Source organism: Nicotiana sylvestris, chromosome 12 (assembly GCF_000393655.2).
Source record: "Nicotiana sylvestris chromosome 12, ASM39365v2, whole genome shotgun sequence".
Taxonomy (NCBI): domain Eukaryota; kingdom Viridiplantae; phylum Streptophyta; class Magnoliopsida; order Solanales; family Solanaceae; genus Nicotiana; species Nicotiana sylvestris.
Genome location: NC_091068.1, coordinates 95,141,841 through 95,157,256, shown reverse-complemented (window position 1 = coordinate 95,157,256; position 15,416 = coordinate 95,141,841). Strand labels below are relative to the sequence as shown.

Genomic DNA, 15,416 nt, shown 5'->3' with positions numbered 1-15,416 from the left:
ACAAGGCCAACCAACAACAAAACAATACATCTCTTTATAATTATTTAGCAGGAATAAGTCTAATTTGCAGATAATATAATCACAAGTGCGAAGTAAACATGATAGAATAATGGAAACCATCCCGACTCAGCCCGAAATCGGGGTGTCACAAGCCACGAGCATCTAAAGATCTAAATACTAATACAAGACCAGCAATATACAGAATGGAATTTAGAATCAATGAAGAAATACGGTGCCGTGAACGCTGACGGTCACCTTGCTCAGCTACAATAGTATACCTTCAGTCCGCTAATAACCCGCTACCGGGTGAACAGTACCTGCAACTGCACGCGAGGTGCAGGGAGTAAAGTGAGTACTTCCAACTCAGTGGTAATAAGAGTAAATAATAACTGAGCGATAAGAAATCACGTAAGAACACTTCATCATGCTATCTAAGACGGTACAACCCTTTTTGAAAATAGTAATTCCATGAAAATCCTTTATAAAATATCTGACTCAGTTTTAAACCTCTTTTGAAAATAATCTTTTTAACAGTTGCAAAATAATTCCAGCCATCAGTGTCACTATGCATAGAAACCCGCCCCTCGGGCAATATCTTCGTTCCTGGTCAGCCACTCGGGCCCCAACACTCAAGGATCAGATAGCACCAGCAAAAGCAGATAAATATCTCCAGAAATATCACAACAACAAATAATGAACAAATGCATGAATGCAATGCAATGCATATGATGGTACATTCCAGTACCCACTGCGGCGTGCAGCCCGAGCCATCCATATTTATTTATCGTCGACGGCGCTCACTGGGGGTGTGTACAGACTCCGGAGGGGCTCCTACAGCCCAAGCGCAATATCTTGGTCAGTCATTGTTACCTGACCGGTCAGCCATTGTTACCTGACCAATTTATATCATACAGTGCCATTGTTACCACTGTTCAAGTATATCATCCAGTGTCATTGTTACCACTGTTTCAAGTATATCACACAGTGTCATTGTTACCACTGTTTCAAGTATATCACACAGTGTCATTGTTACCACTGTTTCAAGTATATCACACAGTGTCATTGTTACCACTGTTTCAAGTCACTTTATAATCAGTCCAGAAAATAATATAATAAGCCCCTTGGGCATTTACAAAACAGAAGTTCCCAGCCCGGAATACATTTAAAAATATCATTTAAGTTTTCAACACTTAGAATTATGGCTGAGTTTGCAAAACAACATTTAAAACCTTGGACTGAAATTAAATGATATGCAAATCATGCTAAGCAGTAATATCAATCCTCGAAGGATTTTACAAATCGGCACAAGGCCCCAAACATGGCATCAAGCCCAGTAATATCAATGAAGTATGTGTATCAATCACCAGTATAGTATAAACATCACACGGGATGGACCAAGTCACAATCCCCAACGATGCTCTACCCCACGCTCATATTCGGCGTGCAAGTCACCTCAATACATCACTATGATATGCAAATCCGGGGTTTCAAACCCTCAAGATATCATTTACAAGTATTACTCACCTCTAGCTCGCTATGCCCTTACCTCTCAAATTGGCCTCCTCGTGTGACGAATCTGCCAAAAATACACAAACATCGATGAAGTTCAATTTCTAAAAGACGGGGTTTTAACCCTACATATCTGAAATTCGCCCCTTAATGATACTATAATGATCACATACAGTTATGTAACTTCAATCTACAATACCACACTCAATAGGGCCAATATTAGTACTAGATCACATAAATTATGCCATTTAGGCATATTATCAAACATCTTGTAAGCATAAATATTTACACCTCTTAACTATAGCATTGGTTCCTCCAACTATCATCATCAACCAACAATTCATCCCACTATTATTCTTAACAATTTATACTCCTAACATCACATGTGTGATCAACCATTCACACCCAAACCAACAAAAATTCCATCAAATAAACACCTTTAAATCCCTACCATGTTCATGTATTTAAATTGGGAATTTATGGCTTCCAACCACCATACAATAAGTTGTAATACTTGATTCATACTCATATTTCCATAATATATCCATATATGTGAGTCTAAGGTGTAGGATTTACCTTTTGGAAGAAATCTTGCAAAACCCTTCTTTGAGTTCTTGAAGGAATTTCTTGAAAATCTAAGGATTTTCAAGATCAATCCATGTTAATATAAGTGTTTAGGAATAGTAATCAACTCAAAGTACTCCAAAAGTCTTACCTTGGATCATAGAAATGAAGAGTGGGACGAAATTCCCTTGAGAGAGCAAGCCCTTGTTCCAAAAATGGCTTGGGAACTCTCTATTAGGGGCCTGCTACTAGCGCGGCCGCGCATCTGGGCGCGCTAGTTTGCCCAGTGTTCTGTCTTGGGCGCGCATATTTTAGCGCGGGCGCGCTAGTGACACATGCCTAGTAAAATGGTCATAACTTTCTGTATACACCTCCAAATGACAAACGGTTTGTTGAGTTAGAAACTAGACTCAAAGAATCTTTAATTGGATAGGTTGTGGGTCACACAAATCCTTATATAACGGGAGATATGATCGTCCAAAATGAGGTTTTACGTGCACTCATTTACAACTTTCGTCTATTATGAAATTTTTCCAACTTCAAAAGTTTCCATTAGCCATCCGAAATCACTCCGAAGCCCTCGGGACCTCAATCAAACACGCCAACATATCCCATACATTATTCAAACTTGTTCCAATCAACAAAACACCTAAAACAACATCAAAACCATCAATTCACATCGAATTCAAGCCTAAGGTTTTTCCAAAAACTTTCGAAACACGCATTGGATCAAAAACTCAACCAAACCACCTCCGAATGAAATGAAATTTTGCACACACATCCCAAATCACATAACGAAGCTACAGCAACTCTCGGAAATTCCATTCCGACTCCCGGATCAAAATTTCACCTATCAACCAGAAATCGCCAAAATACTAACTTCACCAAAATAGGCTAACTTCTTCACCGGACCTCCAAAATTACTTTCGATTGCGCTCCTAAGCCTTAAATCATCACCCGGAGCTAACCGAATCATCGGAATTCAATTCCGAGCCCTCTAACTCACAAGTCAACATCCGGTTGACTTTTCCAACTTAAGCCTTCTTAAAAGAGACTAAGTGTCTCATTTCTTATCAAAGCCATTCCAAATCAATTCTAATGCACCCCATACCGGTAATGAAACATAAGAAAGCAGAAAATGGGAAGAACGGGGTAGTAACTCATGAGACGACGGGTCGGGTCGTCACAAGTACAACTTATAAAGCAACTAGAATTGACCAGAAAAGAGGCAAATGAGCGTGTGAAAGACGTTAAAAGGGAAGCTAAGGAACAAGTTGAAGAAATCAAGAAAGATATGAATAATCAACTAGCAGAGATGAATAAATAATGAGAAGAAAAATTTCGAATGATACTTGCAGCACAAGGTCTACAACAAAAAGATATATATCTAACGGTAAGTAACTTATTTGACTTTTATTACTATCTTTTTATATTAGTAATTTAGTATATATGTGATTTCTTTTAGGTAATATTCATATTAAAAATAAAATTTAATTTTTATATAAAAAATACTTCATTGTATCATTTAGTTATATGCTTTTTTTTTCTATTGTTATTGCAGCCTCTGGAGGAATTATAAAAGCATCAAGGTCGACGGGCACATGAATAATGTTTTTCCTCTTGTCAAAGCTTATTGATATGTTTCAAACGATGTTTTAATATTTGGAATGATATTGTTGAACTTTTGTTAAATTTTGTTTATTAATATATTGTGTTTATTACGTAATTGAAGATCTTATGCTACAGTTGCCTATGTGTTTCACTGTCAAAATTTGATTGTATTTCTTAATAGGCTTTATATGAATTATTGTGACTAATAATGCTTGTGGAAATTTTTTAATTAGTAGCAATGAATTTTTAAATTTGTAGCTAAACATATATATTGCAACATAATAAAAACGTAGCTATATATTTTTTTTATTTCATAGCAAAAATGAAGAAAATTTATTGCTATGATTTTATGCTTCATGGCAAAAGAGAATGGAATATTAGCTATGGGTTTTTCAATTTGTAGCTAAACATATACTCCTACAATAGCCACGTATCAAGAACATGGCTATTCATTTTCACTTTTCGTAGCAAATGATGAAAATCATTCGCTATAGTATATATTTCTTGGTTAAAAGTATGGAATATTAGCTACAATATGAAAAGGTTTATGGCAAATACTTCAATTCATAGCTACGGAGTTTTTACATTGTAGCTAAACATGAGTACTATTGCCACGAGACTAAGCTCTAGAAATAGCCACAAAATTTGGGTTTGCATAGCAAATAAATTAAATCTTTTGCTACAACACAACAATTCGTGGCTACAATATGAAGATAACTACAAATTTGTTCATCGTGGCAAAAGAATAAAATCACTTGCTATAAGTATATTTTTTGTAGCAAAAACCTTTTACCATCATCGCTACAACATAAAAAATTTCCGTAGCAATAAGTATTAATCCTTAGCCACAGATCATATAAAGTCTGTAGCTGAGTTTTAGCTACGCTACATTTTGCTACAAATGCTACGGAAAATAATATTGTGGCTAAAGTGTTTTGCCATGAAAATTTTCATATTTAGCTACAATGTTTTTCATAGCTATAAATGTGTAATGTTGTAGTGAATGCATGGATTGTAATGTAGAGATTATTTTTTGTTAAATGTTCACTTTATTTTAGTTATAGAATGTGTAATTTAAAATAAATGTGAGGGCTTTGTAATCATATGATTGTTTAACCCATGTATTACAAATACATGTATTAGTTATTCCATATTCTACCTTGCATAGTAAAACATAGATTTATTATATAACTTATCTATGTATTATTTATACTACCAGTGGAAAAAGCAACCAAACATAACATTAGTTAAACTGACTTTTGTACAAAATAACTAAAGGCTACCAAACATGGTATTCAGTTATGTTACTCCTAATACATGAATAACTTACCTTGTAACCTGCTACCAAACAAATCCTAAAGGTTTTGAAAGGACAATTATGTCTTTGTACATGCTTATTCATGTATTAGAAGTTAGAACTTAGGGGTCGTTTGGTTGCCGGTTAGAGTTATGCTGGTATTAGTTATATATGTATTAGTTATGCAGATATTAGTTGCGTATGTATCGGTTATGAAGGAATAAGTAATGCAGGGATTAGTTATGCATGTATTAGTTATGCAGGGATAATTTATGCAATATTGAGTTATGTTGGAAATAGTTATGCGGTAGTTATATAAGGATTAGTAATATAAATAATGTGAGTGTTATTTATTATTAGCTTACTTTATTTTATTAAAATTGTTAGTATAGTTTAAATATTTTTTTTAAGCAAAAAAATACAAGTTTGAATAAAGGGTATATATTCTTGTCATTTTGTGTTTTGATACAAGTATTACTAATACGTGTATAAGTTATTCCACCTTCTACCTTGCATAAATAATACATATATTTACTTATAACTTATACATGTATTAGTTATGCAGAAAAGAGAAACATGAACCAAACATTATATTAGCAATGCTACATTTTATGTGGAAAAGAGGAAAAACAACCAAATAATGTATAACTTATGCTAGCTTCTATGTGGAGATTATTTTTTCCCCTTCTTTTAACCAAACAATGTATAAAGTTTTCCTAGTCTTAATACATGGATAACTCCTTTCTAACCGGCTACCAAACGACCCCTTATAGTATTGCTAATGTCATAATTTGCTATATATAAAGAATAATATTGAATATGGTGTATAATTAATACGGATATTAATTATACATAGGTTGAAAAATACTAGCAGATTAATAATATCAAAACTAATACATATATTTGTTTTCCTAATACATCCAACCAAATGACCCCCGAGTGTCGTATATTAAGTTTCGTAATTTTCTTGCTCTTGTCACAGAAACCACACATATTCTATAAGCTCTCATGATTAATTTTTACGCCTTAGTTAACAATATTATCAATAGTTTAAAAAAGGACAAATTTTGAAATTTAAATGAGTAAAAAGTACATTTTTTCCACATCAATTAAATGTTTTCCTTTTGCACTATCTCAAAATAGTTTTCACTTTCTTTACTAGATAAGACCTCCTAGGTACTTTGACTCTTCTTAGTACAAAGTTATTTCTCTTTTTAATTCCTTGTGATATAACTTAAAGTCTTAAACCATTCAAGTGAATTAAGCTCTTGCCTGTCCAAACGAACAACAAAAACAACAATGATTAAAGGAAAAAGAAGAAGGACAAGGATCTAAAAGTAATTTTACAGAACCTAAAGTTTGGCAATATATTATAATGTTGCTATCAGATATATACTGTTTAACATATTGCACCCTCCCCCATGCAGAGAAGAGAGAACAATATGATATACCAATAAAATTCTCAAACGTCATATATAGACAAACCACTAATAACTGCCTATAAATTCTTCAGCCAGCTATCTCACCTCCCACTTCCCACTTTGGTCAATTATTTTGTAGCGACAGAGAAACAAAATGGAAAGGAAGCCTAGTATTGTAATACTACTCCATCTTATTCTATTAATGGTTCTTCTTGTTTCAACCCACGTAAGTTCCTATTCCTCTTTTTTTGTTTATTTTTTATTTTTTATATCAATTCCTTTTGGTTACTAATGACAACCAAAATAGAGTTTAAAAGGAGTGACATATGTATAGCGAACTCAATTTATTTGAGATTGAGACATAGTAATAATAGTGTGGTTGTTGGTGACATTACATGCCTTACATTAATGTTTCGCAGGCAAGTATAGCAGAGCCTCCAGCACCTCAGGCTCAACCTCCCAATACTTTTCCTATGGTAAGAATTGCTAGGAGAAAGAGCAATTTGAATTCTACTTCTTTTTTCATCCTAATTATTAAGTTGCTAATCCTTACGTCTTTAATTGCCATTTTTTCTAGTATGGTATCACTCCTGGTAGCCTCCATCCTCAAGGTATGAGAATTCTGTTGCACGCCTAATTTTTTTTAGAGTTTAAGCTCTATGTATTCACGAAATAAAAAATATTTACACAATTAATTCACTTATTACAAATGCTCAACCCGTTAAAATTTGGGCGAGTTTTAAACATCTGGGTCATTTTTACTTCCCTAAGATGAAATAAGTGGTTAGAGATGACTGAGGCAATTCTTTTTTGTGTCTGTATAAATTTGCAGAGTGTGGAGCGAGGTGTATGTACAGATGTTCAAAGACAGCATTCAAGAAACCATGCATGTTTTTCTGTCAAAAATGCTGTGCGAAGTGCCTTTGTGTGCCTCCAGGAACCTATGGAAACAAGCAATTTTGCCCTTGCTACAATAACTGGAAGACCAAGAGAGGAGGCCCTAAATGTCCTTAATTAATTTTCCTCCTAATTAAGTTCCTAAATGGGTGTGTGCATTCCTTAATGTAGTCATAAATTCTGTTAGCCCAACATGATTGAAAGTCATTATCGAAATGAAATCAGTCAATATGGATTATGGACCAGTGCTGAACATAACATTGCGTTAAGTTTGGGTTTGGTCTTACCACTGTTCATGTACGAATTCAGCATTTAAACTTTGTGGATTCAACCTATGTTTTCTATGTTTACCTATATTCTCTATGATTCTTAATTTTTAATAAATATCTAGATTTTTCTTACAAATTATGTAGATTACTCACTCCCACCCTATTATTAGTGCTTTTAATTAAGGGATTCAATTACATTCTTTCCTCTCTTTTTTTCCCTCTCCTCTTCTCTCTCCTTTTTCTTTACATCAAAAATCCCTTAATCTATGCCCAGAATCTCCACCTTCTCTCTTTCCACCATTGCCGATTGTAGACAATAAATTTGCGTCGAGAAAATAAAATCAAGACCGAAAATACTGCAACAATCGTAGTATTCTATTTCAAATATGTGAGTGTACAATCTCTATGAATCCTCTAATTCTTCTTTCCAATAGTAAACAAATTCAAGGGCCTCTGAGCTTGATCTTGAATATGTAGTTGTTGCTACGAATGATGATCTCGAATTCAACTAGCACGAACTTTGATTTGAACTCGTACTCCTTGAATCTTGATTTGTTCTTCGTTCTTGAGCTTGAACTTGATTTCTTGAACGCAAGACTTGTAGAGAAATTTGCAGTGTTTGATCCACGAGCTCTCTCTTGCTTCTTGTTATAACTTCTGGTATTTTTTCTAGGTTATGAAGACTCATATTTATAATTGTGGGAGGGAAGAGTTATGATAAGAACAAACTCTTTCCGACCAATCAAATTGAAGTGCGACAAGGCCGCATTTGATTGGCCAGAACATGCCACTTGCACACATGGCTCAGTTTCATTGACCTTTTAATGTGACTTGGCATGCCTTGTCATTTTGACACGTGGCATGATCCTATTGGCTCTTCTATTTGACTTGGCATGCCACGTCATTTCACGCGTGGCACCAAACTGGGCCTCTAGGAAGATGATATCTTGGGCCTAATGAAGTGGGATCATCATTTGTAGCCTAATTATGTTGGGCTTATTTATATAATTAACTCAATTATATTAGTTCATAATATTTATTTGGACTAGTATATTTAAAATATGGTCCAAATTATTTATTGAATTTAAACTCAATAAATTTTACATGCCTACACCGACAACTTTATATTATTAAAAAATCATCAATTGCATCATTCTTTTGCTGGGAGACTGGACAACACTGAAAATGAAGAAATATTCAGGAATTGTATGATAATTGTCTGATAAATGTATCATAATTGCATTTGAATTGTATCAGATACATCAATGCTTAAAACATAATTGTATCATATTTGTATCACAATTGTATCTATATGGTATATTAATATCCAAAATAATACACGATACAATACTAATAAAATAATATATAATTATCATATATTTGTGATACAAAATGTGAAATTCGTCACAAACTCACAGCTGCTCGATCGTAATAATATGCAATGAATATACAATTATCATACATTTGTAATATAATTCCTTCACCAATTATGATACATATACAATTATAATACAATCGTGATACATTTCTGAAAAATTGTGATACAATTATGATCTTCATCTTCTTCAAATTTCATCCACAACTCTATATTAAAAATCTATTATAATTGTATTAGTATTGTATCAAGTATTGTTTTGGGTATTGAAGTATCATATACAAGTCACATAGAATAAAAATTTGGAAAGAAATAAAACAAGATTCATAACTTACCCACAACTTGATTCTAAAGCAGTATTCCGAATTTTGTCTGCATTATATCAATAAGAACGAGAGATTTTGGGTGATTAGTAAGAAAGAGGAAATTGGGTTTGAAAAGCTTTGGAAAAGGAAAAGAATCGATAATTTTGGGGGGATAACAGTGACTAGAAAGTCACGGGTTCGAGTCATGGCATAGCTGCCATATGACCAAGAGGTCACGAGTTCGAGCCGTGGAAACAGTCTCTTGTAGAAATGTAGGGTAAGGCTGCATACGATAGACTCTTGTGGTCCGGCCCTTCCCCGGACCCCGCACATAGCGGGAGCTTAGTGCACAGGACTGCCCTATTTAACAGTGGTTATAAAAAATTAAGAGAGATTTTGCGTGATTGTTAAGAAAGAGAGAAAATATTTTTGAAATCATTTGGAAAAGGAATAGAATCTTAAATGTAGGGATATTGGAAATGGGGGGTTGGGTATCATGGAACTAATAGGCTAAATTTAAGGGATCTTGAATTTTCTTCTTTTTATGATTTTGTATATAATTTGTAAATATGGATATACAAAGTAATTAATAAGGAAGCTAAATAAAAGAGGTAAATAGGTTTTTATTATAGTATATCTAGGTTAAAATCCCTTAATGTTTTTAGCATTAAACTCATTATATTTGTAAAGTAACCTTGTTTATATCTACTCTTTGTTGTAACTATAGTGAACTCTTATACATAAATTTATGTTCCGCTTTGAATAATATGATGGTGGATCCGTCGCTGCCACTACTAGGTTACTACTCCCTCCCGTCCACAATAAGTGACTAATTTGCTTTTTTATTTTGGTCCAAAATAAGTGTCCATTTATATAATCAAGAAAAAATTCAATTTATTTTTCTAAAATTACTCTTATGTACGTATCCCTAAAATATCATTTACTCCTCACATTTGAGAAGAGAAGTAAGTGCTACTATTACTATGGTGCAACATTTAATGAAGGGTAGTTTAGTCACACTAACTATTTTTATCTAGAATTTGGTATTTCCTTAATGGGTGTGCTCAAAGCAAATTGGTCACTTATTGTTTTTGGAAGGGAGTATTTTATTCATTTTGTTTTGAACGTTATTGAGATTGTTGCATAAGAACAATTTTTCATTTTGGTGTGTCTTGTATCGTTTGACCGACAATTGTCTTTCTTTGAGTTTCAAGATGTCAAGGTTGCCAAGTTCAAAAATAATTTGGACTAAAAATAATTTAAGTGCACATTAAATAAATGGTATCAAGTTCAAGGAGGTGTTGAGGCTTTAACTGTTGAAGTGCTAAAATGATAGTTGTGTACAGTGAAAATCTGAGAAGCTGAGATAGAGTATTGAGTGACAGGCAGTCACTTTAGCATAATTTTAATTAGAGTCTAGAAGTTAGTTATAACATAATTAGTGTTAGAGTTAATACTAATTAAGTGAGCTAGTTTTGGAGTGTATATATACGTGTATGTATCTGTAAGAAAGAATTGTTGTAATTAATTTTTCTTTCTCTCAATGCACAAAAAATGCAACTGTCCAGAAGCTTCTCTCCATAGCTTTCATCTTCGTTCTTAGTTGAGCTCAGCATCCACTCAGTAAGGTGGATTTAACATGGTATCAGAGCTGAAGAGAACCGATCAAAGCTGTGTGACTCTGGTTTTAAGAGTTGTTCTATGAAATCGTTGAGAGAAATTTCAATTGTTCTTTGCCTATTCTCAATTCCCCAATTTCTGAGTAAATCGACAATGGCTAAATTGGATATTGAGAATTCGCGACATCCGTTGTATCTACAACCTTCAAATGCACCGAGAAATGTAATAATTTCAGTCCGATTGACTGGGAGCGAGAATTATTCAGTTTGGAGCAAAGCAATGAAGATCGCGTTGAAAGTTAAACGAAAACTAGGGTTCATAAATGGTACATGCACTAAGGATCAATTCACTGATAATCTAGGCGAGGATTAGGAACGTGTCAATGCCACAGTTTTGACTTGGATTATGAACACTATGTCACCAAAATTAGTGAATGGGATAGTCTATGACAGTAATGCTCATGAGGTTTGGACTGATTTACAGGATCGTTTTAACAAAATCAATGGATCAAGGATCTACAATCTTTATCGCAAAATTGCTGCAGTTTCTCAAGGTACCTCCAGTATTTCTGCTTATCATTCTAGACTTAAACTATTGTGGGATGCATATAGTTCTCTTATTCCAAATCTGCTTGTAACTCCTGAAACAAGGGAATTCATAACACACCTAGAACAACAGAAGCTTTTTCAATTTTTGATGAGATTAAATGATAGCTTTAGTGCCATTAGAAGTCAGATGCTACTCTTGTCCCCATCACCAAGTGTGAGTCATGCATATGCTATGCTAATTCATGAGGAAAGCCAAAGGAAAGTCTGTATGACCAATACGCATGTGAATGAGGTGAATGATTCTACTGCCTTAATGAGTTCAAGAGATAATCCACAGAAGGTCAAAAGGTATGGAAATCTATCTTATGAGTATTGTAGAATCAAAGGTCACACTAAGGATACTTGTTATAAGTTGGTGGGCTACCCACCTGGTTTCAAAGGAAAGAAGAAGCATGAATATCGACAAGCCAATGCAGCCATGGTTGATGGATTTCATGCAAAAGATGATATGTTTCAAGCAGCCACATCTGCAGATTCTAATGTGGCAAGACAAGGAATGCACAAATATTTCACTGATGAGCAGTACAATCAGATAATAAAGCTATTGAATCAGGACAAGGGAGAAGAGTTTGCAGCAAATATGGCAGGTAACACTGATTCACAATTGACTCAAACATGTGATATTCCTTGGATCATTGATACAGGGGCAACAAATTATATGACTTCAAACATTAACTTGCTGACTAATATAACTAAATTACCTAACACCAAAGGATGTAATGTTCATCTGCCAAATAGAAAATCAGTACCAGTTGTATACCAAGGAAATTGTAATATTACGGGTGGTGAATCAATTTACAATGTTCTGTGTGTACCTGAAATACAACTTACTATCAATTTCAAATTTGACTAAGGAACTATTTTGCTCAGTGCTTTTCTTTCCATCATTCTGTGTATTTCAGGACCTACGCATTGGAAAAGTGAAGGGGATTGGTAAAGAAAGGGTGGTATTTACCTGCTATTACTAGATGGATCAAGTGAAAATAAGCTCAGATAACATATTGGGAGTTGTTTGGCAGAAGATCCTACAGCTGACAATAATGTGTGGCACAGAAGGCTTGGACATGTACCAGCCAGAGTAATGAGGCAGCTGGCTTTCATGAAGAACAAGATGTCTATAGATTACAATTTCAATAAATGCACTGTACATCCATTATCAAGACATCCTAGGAAGCCCTTTCCTCTAAGTATAACTAGAGCAGGAATATTTTTCAATTAGTGCATGTAGATATCTGGGGACCCTACAAGGTGCCTACTTCTAATGGAAATAGATATTTTTTTGACATTTGTAGATGATCATTCAAAGATGATTTGGGTGTTCTTAATGAAGTTAAAAAGTGATACAATTGTGCTTCAAAAGCCTTTTATCAAAATGGAAAATGTGCAGTTTAATCATAATGTTAAATGTTTTAGAACTGATAATGGAGCTGAGTTCTTCATCTCTGAATGTACAACTTTTTTATCAGACAATGGGATACTACATCAGAGTAGTTGCCCACACACTCCACAATAAAATAGAGTGGTGGAGAGGAGACACAACATATCTTAGAAGTGGCAAGAGCACTGAGGTTCCAAGGTGGTATACCACTATATTTCTGGGGAGATTGTGTATTAGCAGCTGTGTATTTGATAAATAGGCTGACATCCTCTGTGCTAGGAGGAAAATCACCATATGAGGTCTTTCACAAATCACCACATTCACTACTGTACCTAAGAGTTATTGGCTGTTTTTGTTTTGCTACAGTCACCAGCCAGAATGATAAACTTCTACCTAGGGCAATAGCAGCAGTCCACATGGAATATTCAACATCTCAAAAGGGGTAAAAATTATACATTCTCAAGGACAAGAAGTTTTTTGTCAGCATGGATGTTATATTTAGAGAGGATGTATTCCCATTCATGATAATGAAAGAAGGAAGAAGTCCTCCATTGTTCTTTGAAAAAACTAGACAATATGCAATAGAACAACATGCATCTCCACAACAACATACTCATGTTCAGGAAATGCAGGATCCTGCTCAAGAAATGGGACAACCACATGCTGAAAATGAAGATTCAATTCCCCAGCTAGATGACTTATCCAGCAGTGATAATGGGAAGGTTCTACTTTAACAGTCACATCAGGCAGCAGAAGTGGAACATGAGGATATATCACATATGCAGCTTAGAAGAACCAACAGAGGGTCTAAACCACCAATCTGGACCAAGGATTACATCTGCCCAACTATGAAGCCTTCTTATTCTACTTGCCTATATCCTATGTCCAACTATCTAGGGTATGACACATTAAGTACTGCCTATTAGAGTTATCTTACTACAATGACATCAGATGTTGAACCTACATCCTATCATCAAGCAATGAAGGATCAGAAATGGATAGATGTTATGCAAGCTGAAATAAGTGCACTAGTGAGCAATAAGACATGGGAGGTGGTTCCTATTCCCAAAGGCAAAGTTCTCATTGGTTGCAAATGGGTATACAAAATCAAGCATAAGTCAGATGGAATAATATAGAGATACAAAGCTAGATTGGTTGCTAAAGGATACAATCAATAAGAAAGGTTGGACTATTAGGAAACATTCTCTCTTATAGTCAAAATGGTAACTATTAGGACTGTAATTGTATTAGCATCTATAAATCAATGGCCATTGTTTCAGATGGATGTTCACAATACCTTTATTCAAGGTGACCTTGAGGAGGAGGTATACATGCAACTACCTCCTGGATTTGGTAGCTAATGGGGGAATACAGGATGTAGACTACTCAAATCTTTAGATAGCCTCAAACAAGCATCTAGATAGTGGAACCTTAAACTTACTAATGCACTCCTACAGGCTGGTTTCATACAAAGCAAGCATGATTATTCTCTATTCAATCTGAAGAAGCACAACAGATAGGTTATAATACTTGTGTATGTGGATGACCTTCTCATTACAGGTGATGATGCTGGTCTCATTCAGGAAGCAAAGAACACTTTACAAAACAACTTCAAGATGAAGGACCTAGGGACTCTGAAATACTTCCTAGGAATAGAGGTGTGCAGATCACGAAAGGGAATCTTGCTCTGCCAAAGAAAATATGCCCTGGATCTGATTGTAGAATTAGGATTGTCAGGTTCTAAACCTGCATTAACTCTTATGGAGCAGAACAAGAAACTTACCACTACTGAATATGATGAGCATTGTGACATCGTGATGATACAACATTGAAAGATGTAAGAGAGTACCAAAGATTGTTTGGGAAGCTACTCTACTTGACATTAACCAGGACAGACATAACATATAGTGTGCAGACCTTGAGCCAATTCATGTAATCTCCTAAGAAGTCACACTTTGAAGCAGCTTACAGAATTGTGAAGTATGTAAAAAATGAGCCAGGATTAGGAGTGTTGATGAGTGCAGAAAAGAGTACAACCTTAATAGCATTTTGTGATACAGACTAGGCAAGTTGTCCAAATTCAAGGAAATCAGTAACAGGGTATTTGGTGAAGTTGGGGAACTCCTCGATAGCTTGGAAGTCAAAGAAATAAAATACAGTAGCAAGAAGATCAGTAGAGTCAGAATACAGGAGCATGACTCTGACAATAGCTGAACTTATGTGGTTACTAGGTTTACTCAAAGAGTTGGAAATCAATATTGATGCCCCAATACAGTTGTTCACAGACAGCAAGGCAGCAATGCATATAGCTAACAACCCTATGTTTCATGAAAGAACAAAATATATAGAAGTTGATTGCCATTTCATAAGAGAAAAGATGCAGTAAGGCATGGCACATCCTGAGTATGTGCCAACAGAAGAGCAAGAGGCAGGCATTTTAACAAAGGGACTTGGAAGTGTGCAACACTATCATTTGTTGTCCAAGATATGGTTGTTGAATATCTTTACACCACCTAGCTTGAAGAAGGGTATTGAAGTGCTAAAATGACAGCTGTGTACAAT

General features: G+C 34.8%; 2 protein-coding genes across 2 annotated transcripts; both read left to right on the top strand.

Annotated features, from left to right (window-relative positions):
• The first annotated feature begins 6,378 nt into the window (after positions 1 to 6,378).
• On the top strand, positions 6,379 to 7,704 carry LOC104240782 (protein GAST1-like). The gene is made up of 4 exons (XM_009795667.2): positions 6,379 to 6,628; positions 6,822 to 6,878; positions 6,980 to 7,013; positions 7,235 to 7,704. The coding sequence occupies exons 1-4, from the start codon at positions 6,557 to 6,559 to the stop codon at positions 7,414 to 7,416; spliced, it is 345 nt and encodes a 114-aa protein (XP_009793969.1). The 5' UTR covers positions 6,379 to 6,556; the 3' UTR covers positions 7,417 to 7,704.
• Positions 7,705 to 11,282: 3,578 nt separating this feature from the next.
• Positions 11,283 to 13,588, top strand: LOC138883403 (uncharacterized). Its single transcript, XM_070164086.1, has 6 exons — positions 11,283 to 12,287; positions 12,379 to 12,409; positions 12,496 to 12,663; positions 12,769 to 12,924; positions 13,221 to 13,296; positions 13,339 to 13,588. Exons 1-6 carry the CDS (start codon positions 11,283 to 11,285, stop codon positions 13,586 to 13,588), a joined length of 1,686 nt encoding a protein of 561 aa, XP_070020187.1.
• The last annotated feature ends 1,828 nt before the right edge of the window (positions 13,589 to 15,416 follow it).

What these genes read in the sequence shown, in the direction of transcription:
- LOC104240782 (XM_009795667.2), top strand. Translation starts at nt 6,557, where the DNA reads ATGGAAAGGAAGCCTAGTATTGTAATACTACTCCATCTTATTCTATTA. An exon ending in TTCTTCTTGTTTCAACCCAC is followed by an intron (nt 6,629 to 6,821) that starts GTAAGTTCCTAT and finishes AATGTTTCGCAG; the next exon opens with GCAAGTATAGCAGAGCCTCC. An exon ending in CTCCCAATACTTTTCCTATG is followed by an intron (nt 6,879 to 6,979) that starts GTAAGAATTGCT and finishes CATTTTTTCTAG; the next exon opens with TATGGTATCACTCCTGGTAG.
- LOC138883403 (XM_070164086.1), top strand. Translation starts at nt 11,283, where the DNA reads ATGTCACCAAAATTAGTGAATGGGATAGTCTATGACAGTAATGCTCAT. An exon ending in TAGGAAGCCCTTTCCTCTAA is followed by an intron (nt 12,664 to 12,768) that starts GTATAACTAGAG and finishes TGACATTTGTAG; the next exon opens with ATGATCATTCAAAGATGATT. An exon ending in TGAGTTCTTCATCTCTGAAT is followed by an intron (nt 12,925 to 13,220) that starts GTACAACTTTTT and finishes GTTTTGCTACAG; the next exon opens with TCACCAGCCAGAATGATAAA.